The following is a 15,723-nucleotide window of genomic DNA, read 5'->3' as shown; positions in this document are numbered from 1 at the left end:
CTCACAGACGGTATAGAAAAATTGGATTCTTTACCCAGTGTGCAACAAGCAGATAATTACACACTCGAGAGAGACATTGATTATTCTCTCTACAACTACCTGAAAGGAGATTGTAGCCAGGGGGGAAGGGGGGGGGGGGTTGGCCTCTTCTCCCAGGCAACCAGCAATAGGATGAGAGGACATAGTCTCAAGTTGCACCAGGGGAGGTTTAGGTTGGATATTAGGAGGAATTTCTTCACAGAAAAGGGTGATCAGACATTGGAATGGGTTGCCCACGGAGGTGGTGAGGTGGTGGAATCCCTGTCCCTGGAGATGTTTAAGGAAAGACTGGACGTCTTAGTGACATGGTCTAGTTGACATGGTGGTGTTCAGTCATAGGTTGGACTCGATGATTTCAGAGGTCTTTTCCAACCTAATTTATTCTGAGATTCTGTGATTTATTTCAGAGTCACACAAGCCCAGGTGCTTGGTGGCATCCCACGAATCAGGCACGCCAACTACCAAAACTTTTTACTGTTCATAAAATTTTAGCAAACAGAGGCATTGATGTTCACCGGCTGCCAGTTACACAGTTAATGATTAGCATTAATTAGTATTAATTAGCATCGACGGCGCCCCTCGGGGCCCCCCGCGATGGTGCCTCACACCGCCCTGACGTCACTTCCCGGGGCGGCCGCAGGGCCGCCCCTGCCGGCCGCGCTCCCCATGGCGGCCGTGGCGGGGGCCGGGGGTGCGGGCGGCGGCGGCTCATCGGCTGCGCTGGGCGACGGCGGCGCCATCGACTACTCGGTGCACGAGGCGTGGAATGAGGCCACCAACGTGTACCTGCTGGTGGTGCTGGCCAGCCTCGCCCTGCTTGTCTACGCGCGGCGGTGAGGGGAGGCCCGGGCGGGGCGGGGCGGGGCGGGGCGGGGGCTCCCTGCGGGCACGGGGGCTCCCTGCGGGGGAAGCGGCCGCGCCGGCCCCACGTGCGAGGGGCACAGCTCTCTCACAGCCTTGCCCCCCAACCCCCGTCGCAGGAACAAGAGGAGAATTATGCGCATCTTCACCCTGCCCCCAGCCGCCGAGACTCCGCCCGAGCCCAACTTTTACGACAGCATGAAGAAGATCCGCCTGCGGCAGCAGCTGGAGATGTACTCCATCGGTAAGTCGGAGGGAAGAGGGGGTTCCCTCGGGCCTGTGGGCGCTACTGGGGTCCGTTCTTAAAGGGCTGGCCTCGAGCTTGCGATGCGGACAGCAGAGCAGAGCCGCGGCACCATGTGGGCAGGGTTTCTGCAGCAGCCTGGGCTGTAAGGACTGAGGTGTGAGGAAGTGTGGAGGGAGAGAGTGGCTGTGCAGTTCTCTGAAAGCAAATGTCAAAACGAATCCCATGTTTAACTTTGAAAGAGCCTGGAATGTCAGAATGTTGTCAAAACGTGGATGGATTTGTAGATGTTGAGAGGACTGTGGAATCATGAGTAACTCAACCACATAAATTGAAAATAAATGAGAATTTTACTGTACCAACAAGTGTTGCCACACTCATCTTAATGTTGAAGGTCAGGATGGAGGCAGGAAAGAGCCCCTTGCCCCTCTTATTCCAGAGGCCCAATTCAGAGAAACACGTGGCCTTCCTTTACATCTCCCATATGTGCATATCTAGAGGGAATGTGGGAAAAAATACTTAATGAGCTGAAACCACCTTTTAAATGCAAAGATTGATGTAAAGATTCTTAGACCAGGCCATTGCATTCTGTAAGAACAAGATAGGATGTTCTTCCTTTGTAGAGATGCCCGCTGCCATTTTTTGATGGTGCTTATACCACTGCACACAACTCTTTCATCTCCCTTTGCTTTGATAACTAGTTTAATTTTGAAGTCAGTGTAATTGTTAGCTTGTGGCCTATGTATTGTGGAGGAGATGAGCAATGTGGAGGTCAACTGTGTGACTATTGAGTTGTTCAGGTCATTTGTAATAGTACTTCTGAAGCCATAGTCTTTAATTTTACTTATTTTAATGAAAGGACCTGAATGGAATCATAGTTCCCTGCCATTTATTTACTGACATTTTGCTATGACCCTACTGTTCAGCATTTTCAAGGCCAAACACTAAAGGAGAGAAGTTCCAAATGGTGACTGAAACTTCCCCATGTGTGGCTGTGGTGAAACTACGTTCTCTGATATTAAGTCTCTTTCTATTGTCATATTTACACGTATATATTTGCAGATATCTATACATGCATAAACATATATATACATGTATAAAATAAATTATATAATTGGTGTTGATTGGTGTTTCTTTTTTTCAGCGAGGAAGTATGAACAGCAGCAGCAGCCACCAAAACAGACTGAAAGCGTACAGCTCTCAGTGGAATGAAGCCCACAATTATAGGATCTCAGGATATGTATCCAGTGCTGATTGTAAGAGTCAGTGCGGAGCTATATTCAATGCCTCTTGATTGATACATATGTGTAGGCAAGGGGGAAAGGAAGGGGACTCTTCCTAAAACTTTGTTCTTAGTAGCTGTTTGCTGAGTCCTCGTGAGGTAAACTGAGTGCCTACTGAAAAATTCAGCATGAAGGTACCCAAAACAGGGCAGACCTGCTCAGAGAAGCCTCTGAGGGTAGAGAAGTGTAGTCTTACCAGTGATTTAAATTATTTCTCTCTCTGCTAGCACTGTGGAAATCAGCACCTACCTTCTCTGGCAACAGCACCCTAGAGAAAGCAAGGCAGTATCTATCTGCCTGGAAACCCTTGTGTTCCTTGATAATGGATTGTTGAATTTGTTGAATGCAGTCAGTAAGTGTGAAGACACTGTGGCCTTACTGCCGGAAGGTGAACAGCTTTGAGAGCCGCGAGTGTCGCTGGTGGTAGTGCAAAAAGGTTCTGCTCTCTGTTTATTTGGAGGTTGCGTATGCAATACTGTGAACCTTTCCTGGAGAAACTTCGAGAAGTACACAGAGAGCTACACATCTAGATGACTCTTAAAGCCATTACTATAATGTTAATAGCAAAGGTGATTAGGTTAATTTAGTCAAATTGTTTTAAAGAATGGGTTTGTCTATAAAAATCTGTATAAACAGGTCACAGCTTATCCAGGAGAGACTTCATGCTGCAGTTACTTTTTCTTTCTAGGTAAATCACAAAATCAAGTCAATTTAAAGAATGCTGCGGAAATTACTTCTTAATAAAAGCATCTAATCATGATAACTACTTGAAAATGTATCATGCTGTAATTCCTAAGGTTACATGACTTGAGTTGGCCGAATGGTGAACAAACAGCACAGAGTTGGGAGTGTAAATCCAGAGGTTTTTTCCCTATTCCATGCTGAAATAAATATTAAGTGTTGAAGCAGTGGTGAGCAGCACTGAGGTTCCATTTGGATATCAGGAAACTTGGCTTTGTGCACCGACTAGACTGAAATTATCTGTACTTTCGTGTCTGTAGGGACTGTAAAACGTGAACTGGGCCGAACTGACAGTGGCAGAAGGTGTGCCCCATGAAAAGGCTCGTTTGGGTGAAGCATGGCCCGCTGTGACAGCTTTCTCACGTATCACCACGGGAAACAGCACTGGCGTCACTCCGCGGGGCCGGGGAGAGGTGGCCAAGGGGAGTGGGGAGAACGCGGGAGCCCCGGGGCTGCCGGTGCCATGTCCTTCCCACGTGCGAAGTCCCGGCTCCGCACCTCCTCCCCGTCCCTCGGCGGGGTTTACGAGGCACCGAGAGCTCCCCGATGCGCTCTGCCCTCGCCCCCATCCAGCCACAGAGAGCTCCCCGATGCGCTCTACCCTCGCCCCCATCCACCCCCCGGAAACGCCGCCGTCTCCTCTCCGCGCGACCTCACTTCCTCCCGCACTTCCGTCTCCGGGACGCGCCGGCTGCTGCAGCTGCATCTGCCGCCGCTGGTGCTGCCGCCGGTGCCGCCGCTGCTGCCGCCGCTGCTGCTCGGAGGCCGGAGGCGCCCGCCGGGCGGTGAGTGGGGCCGCACCGCCCTCGCCGTCCCCCGCGCCCCGTCTGCGCCGAGGGGAGGGGAGGGGGCGCCTCGCCGGGGGCTGGGGCGAGGCGGGAAGGGGCCGCCCAAGGAGAAAGCGCGGTCGGGGGCGGGGAAGGGGTGTCCGAGTCCGTCTTCATCCCCGCGGGCGGGCTGCGAGCCGCCGCCGGGCCAGGCGGACTCTCCCTTGCATCCCCCGCGGGAGCGCTCGCAGCACGTCCCGTGCCCGGGATCGCCCCGAGGGCGCCGTAGCGATGTCCCGGCGCGGGGCTCGTGCCTGTCCGGAGAGCTGAGCCCTCCCTCCTTCCCACCGGCCCTGCCCACCCGGGCGGGCAGGCAGGGAACGCAGCCTTTCCAATGGCGCATCTCCGCCGGGGCAGTTGCCCGCCGCGCACACCCGGTGCGGCTCCAGTCGCTTTAGTGAAGCAGCATGTCAGAATGGACTCGTGCTGCCTTCTAGTTTACCCAGCCCAGCCGTCTTTCAGGCTGCAGACTATAATTTTACAGTTTGTCTCTCAGCGGAGCCGAAAGCACCGTGAAACGCTTAGAAATCTGGAGAGGCATGCAGCTTCGTTTGTATTCATGGACCTGAGGTAGCGGCACGAGCATCTCACAAAATTGCTTGTTCAGATGAAAGGCTTCTAAGGAGGAGCAACAAAAGCAAAAGCTTTTCCAGGTCCCCAGCCTTTTGCGTGTGCCAGGGTGTTCGAAGAATGCTGCTTGAGCCATGAGCGAAGGGCAGATTGTGGTTTGTTTTCCTGGCAATTGCAGCCATTGAAGTTCTGTCCCAGTGAAACTAAACACTGTTCTGCAGGGGGTTTTATATTTCAGTTTTACGGTACAAGTATGCGTTGGGATGGAAGGTGCAGTCAGCTTTCGAAATTTTACCTCAGATTTCTGCAGTGATTTTTACCCAGTAAACCATAATCCTGTGTGTAGTTAAAAATCAGCGCCTAAAATCAAAGTTAGACAGGGTAGAGAGACAACAGATTTTATTTTTTTTTTGCATCCATTCTTAGTAGTCAGGCTTGTAGACATGCACTGGAGCAGATTCTTAAGCTCTCGTGAAACTTTGTTCATACATTAGATGTCTTGGATGGGGAAAGTTTGTGACCTTTAAAAAAATCATGCCAAAGTTACCTTCAGTCTTGTTTATTTTTGAGAATACTGTACAGGGGGAAGTCTTTCTATCTTCCCCAATCCTGTTTAAAAAGCTATTATGATGTGTAGATTTAGTGGTGTCTGATAACATGAAGCATGTGAGGGAACACTTTCTAAGCAGTTAAAACTTTACTTCTATAAGGTACTGCAAAAAAGTGTTAACAAGTTGCTCTCACTTATAACAGATGTTTTTAAGAATCTGACCTCTCTATTGTCTCCATGTGAGCTGCTGAGCAGTCAGATCTTTGTAACTGCAGCCTTCAGATGAGTTACAACCATGACACTATAATCTTACATGAAAACTATAATCTTCTGTTAAGTGGTGGAAAAGTCATCTCTCTCCTCATAACCAAAATGTGGGTGGCTAGGGTTTGTGCTCAGTGCTGTACAGAAGATCAAAGCTTTTTGGATAGAGCTGTATAAATTCTGTGACGAGGCTCAAGAGCGTCTTAAATTTTTAAGCTATGAGTGTGTCTGTGTTTAAAGCTGAAGACATTGTAAACTCTGTGGGCCTTGTAGTGAAAATATCTTCCTCCATGCCACGAGCATTTTGAGTTTCAGTCCAGTGCTACATGCCCGGATAGTATGAACTGGTATGTGCCGGCTGAGCCCAGATGGGAGCATAGCCTGCAGCAGCTGCCGTGGTGCCTTATAGCTAGCCATCAGAGTTAGGAATCTCAGCAGCGTGATGTTTGAGTGGTCCTAAACTTGCACTCAAACTTCCCTTCCAAAAATGCCTGATCCATTGAGAAGACCCGTGGAGGAAGCCTTTGCTATACCACTTGTTCTGCTGATGTCAGTAGAAGCTCTGAAAATGGGGAGAAGATCCCAGTGCTTTTGTCTAAGGACATTTTGCAGGGGAAACTTCTTCAGCGCAATACAACATTATTCATTAAGAATATTCTAACCTGTGGTGAATCTTTCTGTAATTTATGTTTTGCGTATATGATTAAGCAGCATTGGCCAAAAGCCTGGTGACAGCACAGGGCTCTGGAATGTCTCCCTGTTGCCTGGGCAGTTTATTCACGTTAGCTTACTTCCGTGAGCATAATCACTCCTTTTAAAGTCCTCCTGAATTCAGGAGTGCCACTGCTATTGAGCAAGCTGAAATTATACACGCTACACAGAGCAAGGTGGATATGTTGCAACTTAACATCTCGTTCGGAGGAATTGAAAAGATTTTGCCCCAGCCCTAATTTCTACATTAAAGAGATTGAAGAAGGCATGTAATGACAGTTTTCAGTGGGGAAGCAGCACCTTGTTAGAAAATGTATAATTAAATCCATGATGTCTTTGGCCTGCTATGCCTAAAGAGCAGCAGTGTTTGGAGGAGGCTTGCTGACAAAGTGGAGTCTTCAGTCTTGGTTGCTTATGGTCCAAATTGGAAGTAGTGATCAAAAGGTGTTCCTTTTCCCCTCCAAACACTTAAACTGTGTTTTAGTCATGGTAAGGAACCTGGATGTTGTTTATTAACATAGTCACTCAAACAAAAAGGCAACACTTGATTTTGTCCTTGAGACAGAGCTGCTAGTGAAGACCAGAAGGTTTCAGTGCCTCAGGCCCCCCGAGAATGGAGGTAAGATCCTTTACATTGCAGCCCCATTTCTGTTGTGGCATAAGAGTTAAGGGCGACAAACCAGTTTTTTGTAGTCTTAACAAGCTCCATCAGAAATTGACATTGCCTGGGTCAGTGGGACTCCCTGCTGGCTAAGGGACAGATTCTGAGCGTGAGCAGAGATACTGCATATACTGACTGCTGGCAGAGCACCCCAAAGGCAGCAGAAATGTCTCATGAGAAATCTGACATCAGGGAGTGGAAATCAGTGGTAATTCTTCCATAACAGAGGGCAAGAAGCGAGGAAGATAAAAACCATGCATTGTGTGAAGAGTAAAAGGCTAAGGATTTTTTTCTGGCAAGAAGAATCCTACTTTCATAACTTTTTTCCCAGTTCTCTGATTAAAAATGGCTGATGAAACTTCTCAGTGCTCAGTTGTATCTGTGAAATCTGTGTTTGCATTGAAAAGACTAAGAACCTTTTTAAGAATGAAGGTGCTTTGCCTCATTTTTGCAAAGAATGTCTAAACTTTGGGTGTTACTTTAATAAAAATAATTCCTGATCTTTTTGCGGAATATCTAAACTCTGGGCGTTACTGTAATAAAAATAACTTCAAACTCCAAGATTAACAAAACTGCTAAAAGGAGTTAGTTCTTAATAAGAAAAACAATAAACTGAATTTGGAATTTCTGAACCAAGCCCTCGAAGGCAATTCGTGGCAACACTCCAGAAAAAGAAAAAAAAATCTCATTTTAAATAGCTATATATTTTCTTTCTCAGTTATAGCTAGACACTGCTTTGAAAAGTGATTCTCTCCTTGCAGAGGCCTAGGAGTGAGATTTTTTAGGAGAATTTTGTTTAATTTTAATCTAGCAGTAAAATGAATTAATCCTAAAAAGGAGCTGCTCAGATTTGGCATTTATTGAAATTGGAGACTGAGAAAATACTTTACATTAGCACATCTGAAGAAGAACTGAGATCCTTAGTCTGCGAAGGAGTAGCCCCCTTCAGTTTCTGCCAGGCTGTCAGACTTGCTGGAACTGGTTTTGGTCATCCATGATGTTTAAAAGGCACATGTGGGTCTATAGCTTGCTCTTGAGAAAGACCGTGGTTTTGATAAGATTATAGACATATTTGTCTTTTTAGTAATGGAGTAGAAGGAGTATTTTGAGAAGACTTGGCCAACAGGAGGGCTGTATTACTTTCCGAAGTATCCTCTGGGTCATATTGGAAACATAGTTTGTAACATGCTCTTGACTGACAGTGAAGAGTGTGAGGCATAAATTCCTGAGCAGGAAAGATGTATGTGGGTTGTGCAATGGGAGACTCCATGTGATGTCGTTATTTATGGTGCTTCTCTCAGATGTCTTTCTGGGACTCAAAACAGCTGCTGTGAACTTTACCCAGCACAGAGCACCAGGTATGCTTGAATGACTTTTTTGCTGTTGCTTGGATCATGGTGTACACTCCGATTAGGCAATACGGAGCCAACTGGGTGAATCCTTTTACTGATTGATGAAAAGCTTGCAGGAGAAAAAAAAAAAGTAAGAATATAATCTTCTGTAGCTTTACTTGTTTGACATCAAGGAGTGATAGTTGAAGGCAACCCATTTCTTTATGCTGTAATATGGAAGGAAGGGTGGACTGACAGAAGAGAAAGACTAGCCTTTTCTTTTCAGAGAGAAGATCTGAAGGATAGAGGCAGAGGTGCAGGTTTTTCAGTCTTACCTCTTTTCTTCCTGACTCTTTTGTTAAATGGTAGCAACCATTGTTTGTAGGAACTTTTCCTTGCTTTGGTAAAGGGCCGTGGCTGGTCATGCATTTTGATATGTGGCAGTGCCATTGTTAAACATATCCAAATCTACGGTCAGATAAGGCTTGGAATAATTGATGTTTTTAGCTCAACTGAATAACTGAGTTCACATGATCTGTAAATGGCCAGTGGATTTTTTTCTTAGGCAAAGAATGTACTGCTTTTATTGCACATTTTATTTCAAGCTAATTTTATCACAACAGACTGAAAATTCTAGCAACCAAAAATGCCTTAGTTGAGTCCGTTAAAAAAATTTTCTTACCCAGATTCTGTTTCTGTGTGTGACAAACAGAAAATATCACATATTTTTTACTTCATAGTCACTAACAACCCAAAAGCGGTGAAAGCATTGCACTCCATGCCTCCGAGATTACTTTTGCCATTGCTGATGGGAGAATTGTTCTATATCATTACTGTCTTCTCTTTCAACCTCAGCACATTCTGAAATGCCAAAGGCAAACCACTTGATGGCTGATCAGAGGTCCCAGAGATGCTGGTATGGCAGTGTTCTGAAACTTGTGGCTTGGACCACTGTTTTAGCATTGCCTAAGAGCATTGTATAAGTACCCAGCTCAGGATTTTGTCTTTACACACGTGAGACAGAAGAACAGGAAAGTGTTTATGGCCTCTTAGAAAGTGTCATCACTCTGAAACAGAATTTCTAAGACTGCTGTAACTATTAAAAAGCATGGACAGGTCCGTGCCAATTTAGCTGCCATTTTGAGACCTGTCATTTTATTGACTAATCAATCTATGATACTCAAATAGAGAAAAAAGTTGCATGTGTTTGTATTACTTAATGAGGTAACTGTTGGCAAAGTGGTACCTATTACCAGTTCTGTTGGTGCTATTTTGATCATTAAAGAGCTTAAGTTGTTTATGGACCATAAGCTGGAATAGATGTTTTCTCTTGTCCTCTTGCTTGCCTGAAGATCATTCTGAAGAGGGATGAAGTGGTGTGATTTTCATTTTGGTTGAGGCAGAGAAGTATTCTTTTGCCATAATTCACCAGTTCCAAGCCCATAATCACATTTGTGGTAAAACAGTGATGGCTGTGTGGTATTTCTCACAGATGCTGTTAAAACTCTGTCATCTCCTTGGGGGGCCATCTTCCCATGAGATACTAGCCTTTCTCACTTTCTCTCCTAAAGACTTTGGGATTAAGAACCTGTGGCCTGGAGTCCAAAGTTTTAGCTCCAGGGACTGGGAGAAGAAAATGCAGCCCAGGTAATAACTGAAAGCAGGACTGTGTTTTGGGGAGATTGAGAGGATCCAGAACTTGAAGTTTGCTTTAAGAGTCTCCCTCTCTTGTCTGCTGCTTGCATACATTTTTTTTTTTCCACCAAACTTTTGTTGAATGAAGGTGTGGCTTTATGCCTTGATGCATCTTGCAAATGTTGTATGAGCAGAAACAGCAGTGATTAATCACACTGGAGCTTTAGTAAGTACTTGGCATAATAATCATGGTGAATATATCATGAGCTCATCCATAAGGAAAAAAGTAACAACATAGGCTGAAGTTATTGCACAGGGGAACCTGCAGCCCACAGAACATCAGCCCAACAGCAAATTGGTGTTGCGTGGTTTTGGACCATGTTGTTCTTTATTCAGGCATGGAGATGAGAGGGCAGTTCTTTGCTCAGAGGGAGAGAGGTTCCTGTACAGACCTGGAAAAGACAAGAAGTGTGGTATGCTTCTTATCTGTTTTTTCGTAACTAAATTTATGAGAATCTTGGGCAGGGTTCGAAGAGCACAACATAGGGCAAAGCAGTTTGCTTGTAAGGGTGGCAGCTCTGGAGTGGAAAACACGAGAAGAGTGAGCTTGCAAGATCTAGAAGAGGGTAGGACCTGCTGAAATCCTGATGAAACTGCCAACTTTCCTGCAGATCCCAGAAATTTAGGTTAAAGAAATGTTGCTAGATATGTGATAGAGGTTGCTCAGTTGTTGCCTTAAAGGCCCTCAGATTATGCTCCTGCTCTGTAACAAAGCATATAGCATGTCTTGGAAGTTTATGGTGCAAGCCAGACTGGAGCTCTTGGAAGGGCAACAGGGGCGGTTAATAGCTGTGCTATTTCCAATAGTGCAAGAACAAAGGGATATTTAAGAGAAATTGAAAATCAGTACATTTGAAACTGGGCATAATTACACCACACAATATTACCGAGGGCAAAAGTTTAGTTCGATTCCAAGCAGACCTGGGCATTTATATATATAAAGACAATGTCCAGAGTTGCAGTAAATAGGATTAAAAATAAATTAAGCATATAAACCTTCATGCTAATTGATGAGGTCAGGAAGGAATTTCCCTTTTGGGTGAATTACATCATCGTTCACTACCTGAGCTGTTCTACCTTTTGAAGCATCTGGTCCTGATCACAGGAGGCAGGATTCTCAAACAGATGGACCAGCAATCTGACCTGTTGTGGCAGTGCTTAGCTTATCCTGCCTGGGTAGGATCTTGTGAAAAGGATTGGAGAAGCATATAGTTTATTAGGGTTTTCTGAGGCCACCTGTGCTGCAATGTATGTCTACTTTTCCAGTTTCTCACTAGTGAAACAGGTCAACTGTTGTCCAAGTGCCTCTAATGAATCCTGAGAAGTGCCTGCTGACATGTCCCACTTAGAGATGGAAGATGTAATGGGCACAATAAGGCATTGCGGTGTCGCTCCATAGATTCAAAAGTAGTTCTGTGAGTAGCTGCACTAGTGAAGATGAGACTTCCCTGTAGGTTTCTCGGTTTTGGTGGCACTGTGGTGCCTTAAACATCTTTCCTTCTTTTTTTCCTTCCAGTATACAGCAGTACTGTTAGCATCCCTGATTTCCCAACAGTACACAGTGCCTGAGCAGCTTCTCGCTGCCTTATAGTTCTTGGGTATATTTAGTCAAAACATGCTTGTCTCCATGATGTTTGTGAACCAGACATGTTGCTCAGGGGCTGCCTTGGTTACTTATTTTGCAAGTCTGTTGTAGGAATTGAGTACCTGTGAATCTCTGTCCTTTTGCATGAGATTAGGTTGAATTTGGCCTTAAAAATTACATTTTTGTGTATGGGACAGTCATTGTGGTTATATAAGCAGTATTTCCTTGGGAAACAAGGAAGAATTTCAGTCTTGTGAGCAACTTGCCATAGAATATTTTTTCTCTCAATGCAATTAGGTGCATGAACAGTTACGCCAAATAATTGAGGCATGTGTGCCTTTAAAACATGCACTGTTTAATCTCTTAAGACTTTCCCCAAGGTATAAGGGGAAGGCTTCCTTGCCAAAATACTATAATCGAGTTAACATTCTGGGAGGTGTCTGTGTTTTGTTACTGAGCTACAAAGCTTCAGTTTCTGTTACTGAGCTTCTGCTGGTGTTGGCTGCTAGGAAGATCAAAGTTAGAAATACCAGCCTGACAGTAAATTGTCTCTTCAAAAGAAAACTGAAAATTCCTTGGTTGTTTCAGGTGGCAGTCAGCATTAGATCTTTTTGACAATTATTAATCTTTTTCTGCGGTTCTCTTTCTGCATGCAACAGTGATCAGACTGCATGCCTTGTAATCTGTATGGTGTGTGTGCTGACTGTAGACATCTGATTAATGAGTGAGGATGTAAATAATAAATTGAATTACTTATCCTCAGTTAATTTCTACTGCTCTGAGAGAATATGGAGTTATGATGACTATGGAACAGTAAAATTCTGGTTTCTGTTGCTTGTATACAGTGATCATCATGATAAAAGATTAAGAATCACTGTGGTATAAAATAATTGGATAGTATATGGACATGTTCTGGGTGTCCTGACAGCAAGACAAGTGTGGCTGCCTCAGCTTTTGTGCTTTTGGAAGCTTGTAAACTCTTGAAATCTGTGATAGTTTCCTTTCCTGAGTAGGCAGTAGCGTGTCTCAATTGCAGGCATGATCACCGAGGTACAAGCTTTCGGGACTATTTGCCTTCTAAGCACTTTTGTGGGTAAGGATTCAAGAGTTCAGAATTGAGAGAATATGTATTTTTCTTTGACATGTAATACCAGCATAGCAAATACATTTCTGTCCAGTTACTTAAAAGCTATTGTTTCTGCAATACCCAGAGCACTGTGAAAGGGTTTCTTGCTTTGACTGTCCAAGGCTCAGCTATCTTCTTGATTGCAATGTGCAAGAACCAAAGCCAAGACTTTTTGTGCTCCGATGGGACTCTGTCCCTACAGCTGTCCCTCTATTCTAGTGTAAGAGAGCCAAAATGACCCGTTGTTTCACAGGGAGGAGTTGGTGAAGGACTACACTGTTTTTCTGATTCACTGTCTTTCTGACTCACAGTCTTTGGAGCATGCTGTTGTCAAGTGCTTTTGCAGAAGAAAGGAGGATTTTAGATGGGAGGTGGAATTCTGAGAAGTTTAGATGGTAGCTGATAAGATGTAGGGTCTGCACTGCTTCTCCTACCAAGATGTTTTGATGCTAATGTTTATTTAAAGATGGCCTTAACCCTAAAAGGGAGAGATAAAATTGCTTTCATGCTTCTGTTTCACAGAGAGCTGGCTGGCAGAATGGTTTTGGTGCCTGTTTATCTGTCCTAAAGGCTGCAGAAATAATTTCTCCTGCACCCCCCCATTCAGCATTCAGGCAAAATTGTAAGGCAGGCAAATGGTTTAGGCTGCTTATTTGGACGCAAGATGGCTGTGTCTCCATTTTGCGGATGAGTCATTCCTCTGTCTTTTTGTTGTTAGACTCTAAACAGTGCTGCTCTTGGCTTTGGGCCCGTTTGATCCCAAGTTTTGGGTGGCAGAAACAGGTAGGCAAGTGCCCTCCACTGCAGTCCCAAATTTTATGACATGTTGAAAATACCTTTGGCCTTCGTCACCTTGTAGTTAAGCTGCTGTAACGCCGAGAAGGCATCTCCTGTGGTACCTGATAAGTGTGTAAAAACGCAAACGTACTATGGAGGTTGTGTAGATTAAGGGGCAATGGGAAAAGTGGAGGAGAGACTTACTTACATGTTTGTTTTTAATCTCAGATGTGGGCTACAGCTCTACTTACTTGGACAAATGGGTCCTGGGTAAAGATAACTGGCATTGTTTTCAGTGGTGGGTAAGTCAGCAGATGGGTCAGCAGTTTCTTTTAGTTGAGCTGCCTGCCGCAGACTAGTTCTGCAAGCTTGGCACCCGATAATATTTTCCACAGTATGTAAGGCTAGCTGGTACAGGATTTCTCCTGCTCCTCATGTCAGAATTGGAGGTACAGATCGGGAAGTTCCATTGGTTACCCCAGTTTTGGCATGCAATGTTTTGCCAAGCTAGGTTTGTAAACTTTGCACTTGTGAAAGGAACTCTGATTTCCTAAAAGGAACTTGAATGAAAGTTGGGATTTTATTAAAGACACAGAGGCATATTATTATTCATCTTTCATTGCTTCATCCCTGTGATGTTTCCTGTTTTGCTTCTTGAGATACAGGTGTCATGATGAGGAGCTTCTCAGAAACAGAAGTGGATGATGAGTGGAGATGAAGAAATCATACATTTAAGAAGTTGGCTCAAGTTTCCGTTACAGGCATGGAAAGTTTCTGAGACCAAGCCATGCGAGAAGAACATGAGTAAAGAAGAGGGAGATGTAGACCCAGACTTTCTAGAAGGGATTGCAGGATTTGAGAGGACGCTGCACAAACGTCACGTAGTTTTCTGGTTTATTCATTTGCCTGCGCCCCTGGATTGTAATACTTTGTTTGCATGTCTGTTTGGAAGTTGAAAAATCCCCTCCCATCTGTGTCTTTAATATAATCATGACTTCAAGCTTGTTTTAGGAAGAGCAGAACATCACTGTAGCTTTTATTTGTGGATTAGATAGCTGCTGCTTTGTACTTGAAATCAGTTTTGGTTTTTTTTGTAGAAACATACATTGAATATGGAAAAGATCAGACCATGACCATTACCATTACGATATAGGAAGTCAGGGGTTTTGCTTGCATTCGATAAACAGCCTTTGCATAAAAGGTGTGACAGGTGCATAGGTAAAAGAAAAAAGACAGTGCTAGCCCTCTAATTTGAATAACCTTATAATGTGTTGCTCTTACGCTGTCCTTCGACAGATGTCAGAATCAAATATTAATCAGTTCATTCTTTTTTATTTGACTGTTGACCATAAAAATGTTTTAGACAGATAAGATTTCTTGTCAGGGCTGTGGGGTTTTAAGTGCATATTACATAGTATGTATAGAGAGAGTTAGGGGAGAGTTTTTTGGAGAGGTAGTTTTTTAAATATCTTGGCTGTTACGTGAAGTATCTCCAAGGACATACTATCCATGCAGTCCAACAACTTAACGGTGCTGTGAACGGACTTAATTGTAGTAATTTAAAAATTTAAATTTATGCATATTTTCCTTTATTGAACAGTATTGCTCATAGAGACAAAGAGCAGCTTTATTTTTCTTACGAACGCCTATCTGGTGTTTTATCCTTAAGAAAAGCTCTGGTTATTTTTGTATACTGACTGAATATTTGGCCTCTAATAGTATATAATTAGATGGAAGAGTAAAAGCAGTTGTTAAAGAACTGTTTTTCTAATGAAAATAGTTTGAAATCATATAATTTTAGTTTCTTCTGAAAAGATGTGACTAGTGTGTTGGAAATAATTTTATAGTGGATATAAAGGGAACAATTGAGAGACAGCGGCTGAGAATGTGTCCAGCTATTTTTGTAGCTAACAGTTACATTTTTTCAGTCTTTTTACTTATATATTTCCATATAGTTAAACAACTAAATCACAATGGGATACAAAAACTATTTGCACATAGTAATATTTATATTTTAAAATAAGTTTTATTTACCAATTGATAAGTAAATTGCAATGCCTGTGAGAAAATCCTAGCCTATATTATTACTTTGATAGAAAATTGAATATGGGATAGTATTGTCTGTATCATATAAAAATGTTTTTATGGATTTTTAGCTGCTGAAACTGAAATCAATAAACTTTAGCTACTGTTGTTGACTGGAACAAGTAAATCTGCACATTTCTGTTTTCTTCGTGTTACCTCTGCTTCTATGTTCACTTAGTGTTTCTGCCAGCATCACTCCTTTCATGGTATTTGCCTGTAAGGCACACTGAGTGTGGGGTTTTGCATGTTCTTGTGGAAGACTTTCTTTACAGAGAACTGTGCCTCTGAGTTTGTGCAATTACTCTGTTTTCTGAATAAACCCTCGAGAATCTCAGTCAAAGTAGAATCCCAGGATTAGAGTAGCCAGTGGATC

The 15,723-nt window shown here is 43.8% G+C and overlaps 2 protein-coding genes across 3 annotated transcripts in view; both read left to right on the top strand.

Moving 5' to 3' along the window:
- Positions 1-662: 662 nt before the first annotated feature.
- Positions 663-15,477, top strand: SMIM19 (small integral membrane protein 19). Of its 2 annotated transcripts, none has more exons than XM_064652119.1 (3): positions 663-872; positions 1,020-1,144; positions 13,931-15,477. In XM_064652119.1, the coding sequence occupies exons 1-3, from the start codon at positions 706-708 to the stop codon at positions 13,981-13,983; spliced, it is 345 nt and encodes a 114-aa protein (XP_064508189.1). In that variant the 5' UTR covers positions 663-705; the 3' UTR covers positions 13,984-15,477. The 2 variants fall into 2 exon arrangements, with proteins under 2 accessions (XP_064508189.1, XP_064508188.1); XM_064652118.1 differs by lacking the exon at positions 13,931-15,477 and adding an exon at positions 2,289-3,190 and having other exon boundaries at positions 672-872.
- The window catches only part of SLC20A2 (solute carrier family 20 member 2), a 57,807-nt gene continuing 45,917 nt past the window's right edge, over positions 3,834-15,723 (top strand). Inside the window, exon 1 of the mRNA XM_064652114.1 lies at positions 3,834-3,953. The gene's annotated coding sequence lies outside the window, so the exon portion shown is untranslated. The remainder of the gene's footprint in view (positions 3,954-15,723) is intronic.

This window comes from Pseudopipra pipra, chromosome 4 (assembly GCF_036250125.1).
Source record: "Pseudopipra pipra isolate bDixPip1 chromosome 4, bDixPip1.hap1, whole genome shotgun sequence".
NCBI lineage: Eukaryota > Metazoa > Chordata > Aves > Passeriformes > Pipridae > Pseudopipra > Pseudopipra pipra.
The sequence above is the reverse complement of the archived record's forward strand: the minus strand, read 5'-3'. Positions and strand labels throughout refer to the sequence as shown.

Bases quoted from the DNA above. Each gene is read 5' to 3' on its own strand.
- SMIM19 (XM_064652118.1), top strand. From the start codon at position 706: ATGGCGGCCGTGGCGGGGGCCGGGGGTGCGGGCGGCGGCGGCTCATCG. The intron at 873-1,019 runs GTGAGGGGAGGC...CCCCCGTCGCAG, and splicing joins CTGCTTGTCTACGCGCGGCG to GAACAAGAGGAGAATTATGC. The intron at 1,145-2,288 runs GTAAGTCGGAGG...TCTTTTTTTCAG, and splicing joins GCTGGAGATGTACTCCATCG to CGAGGAAGTATGAACAGCAG.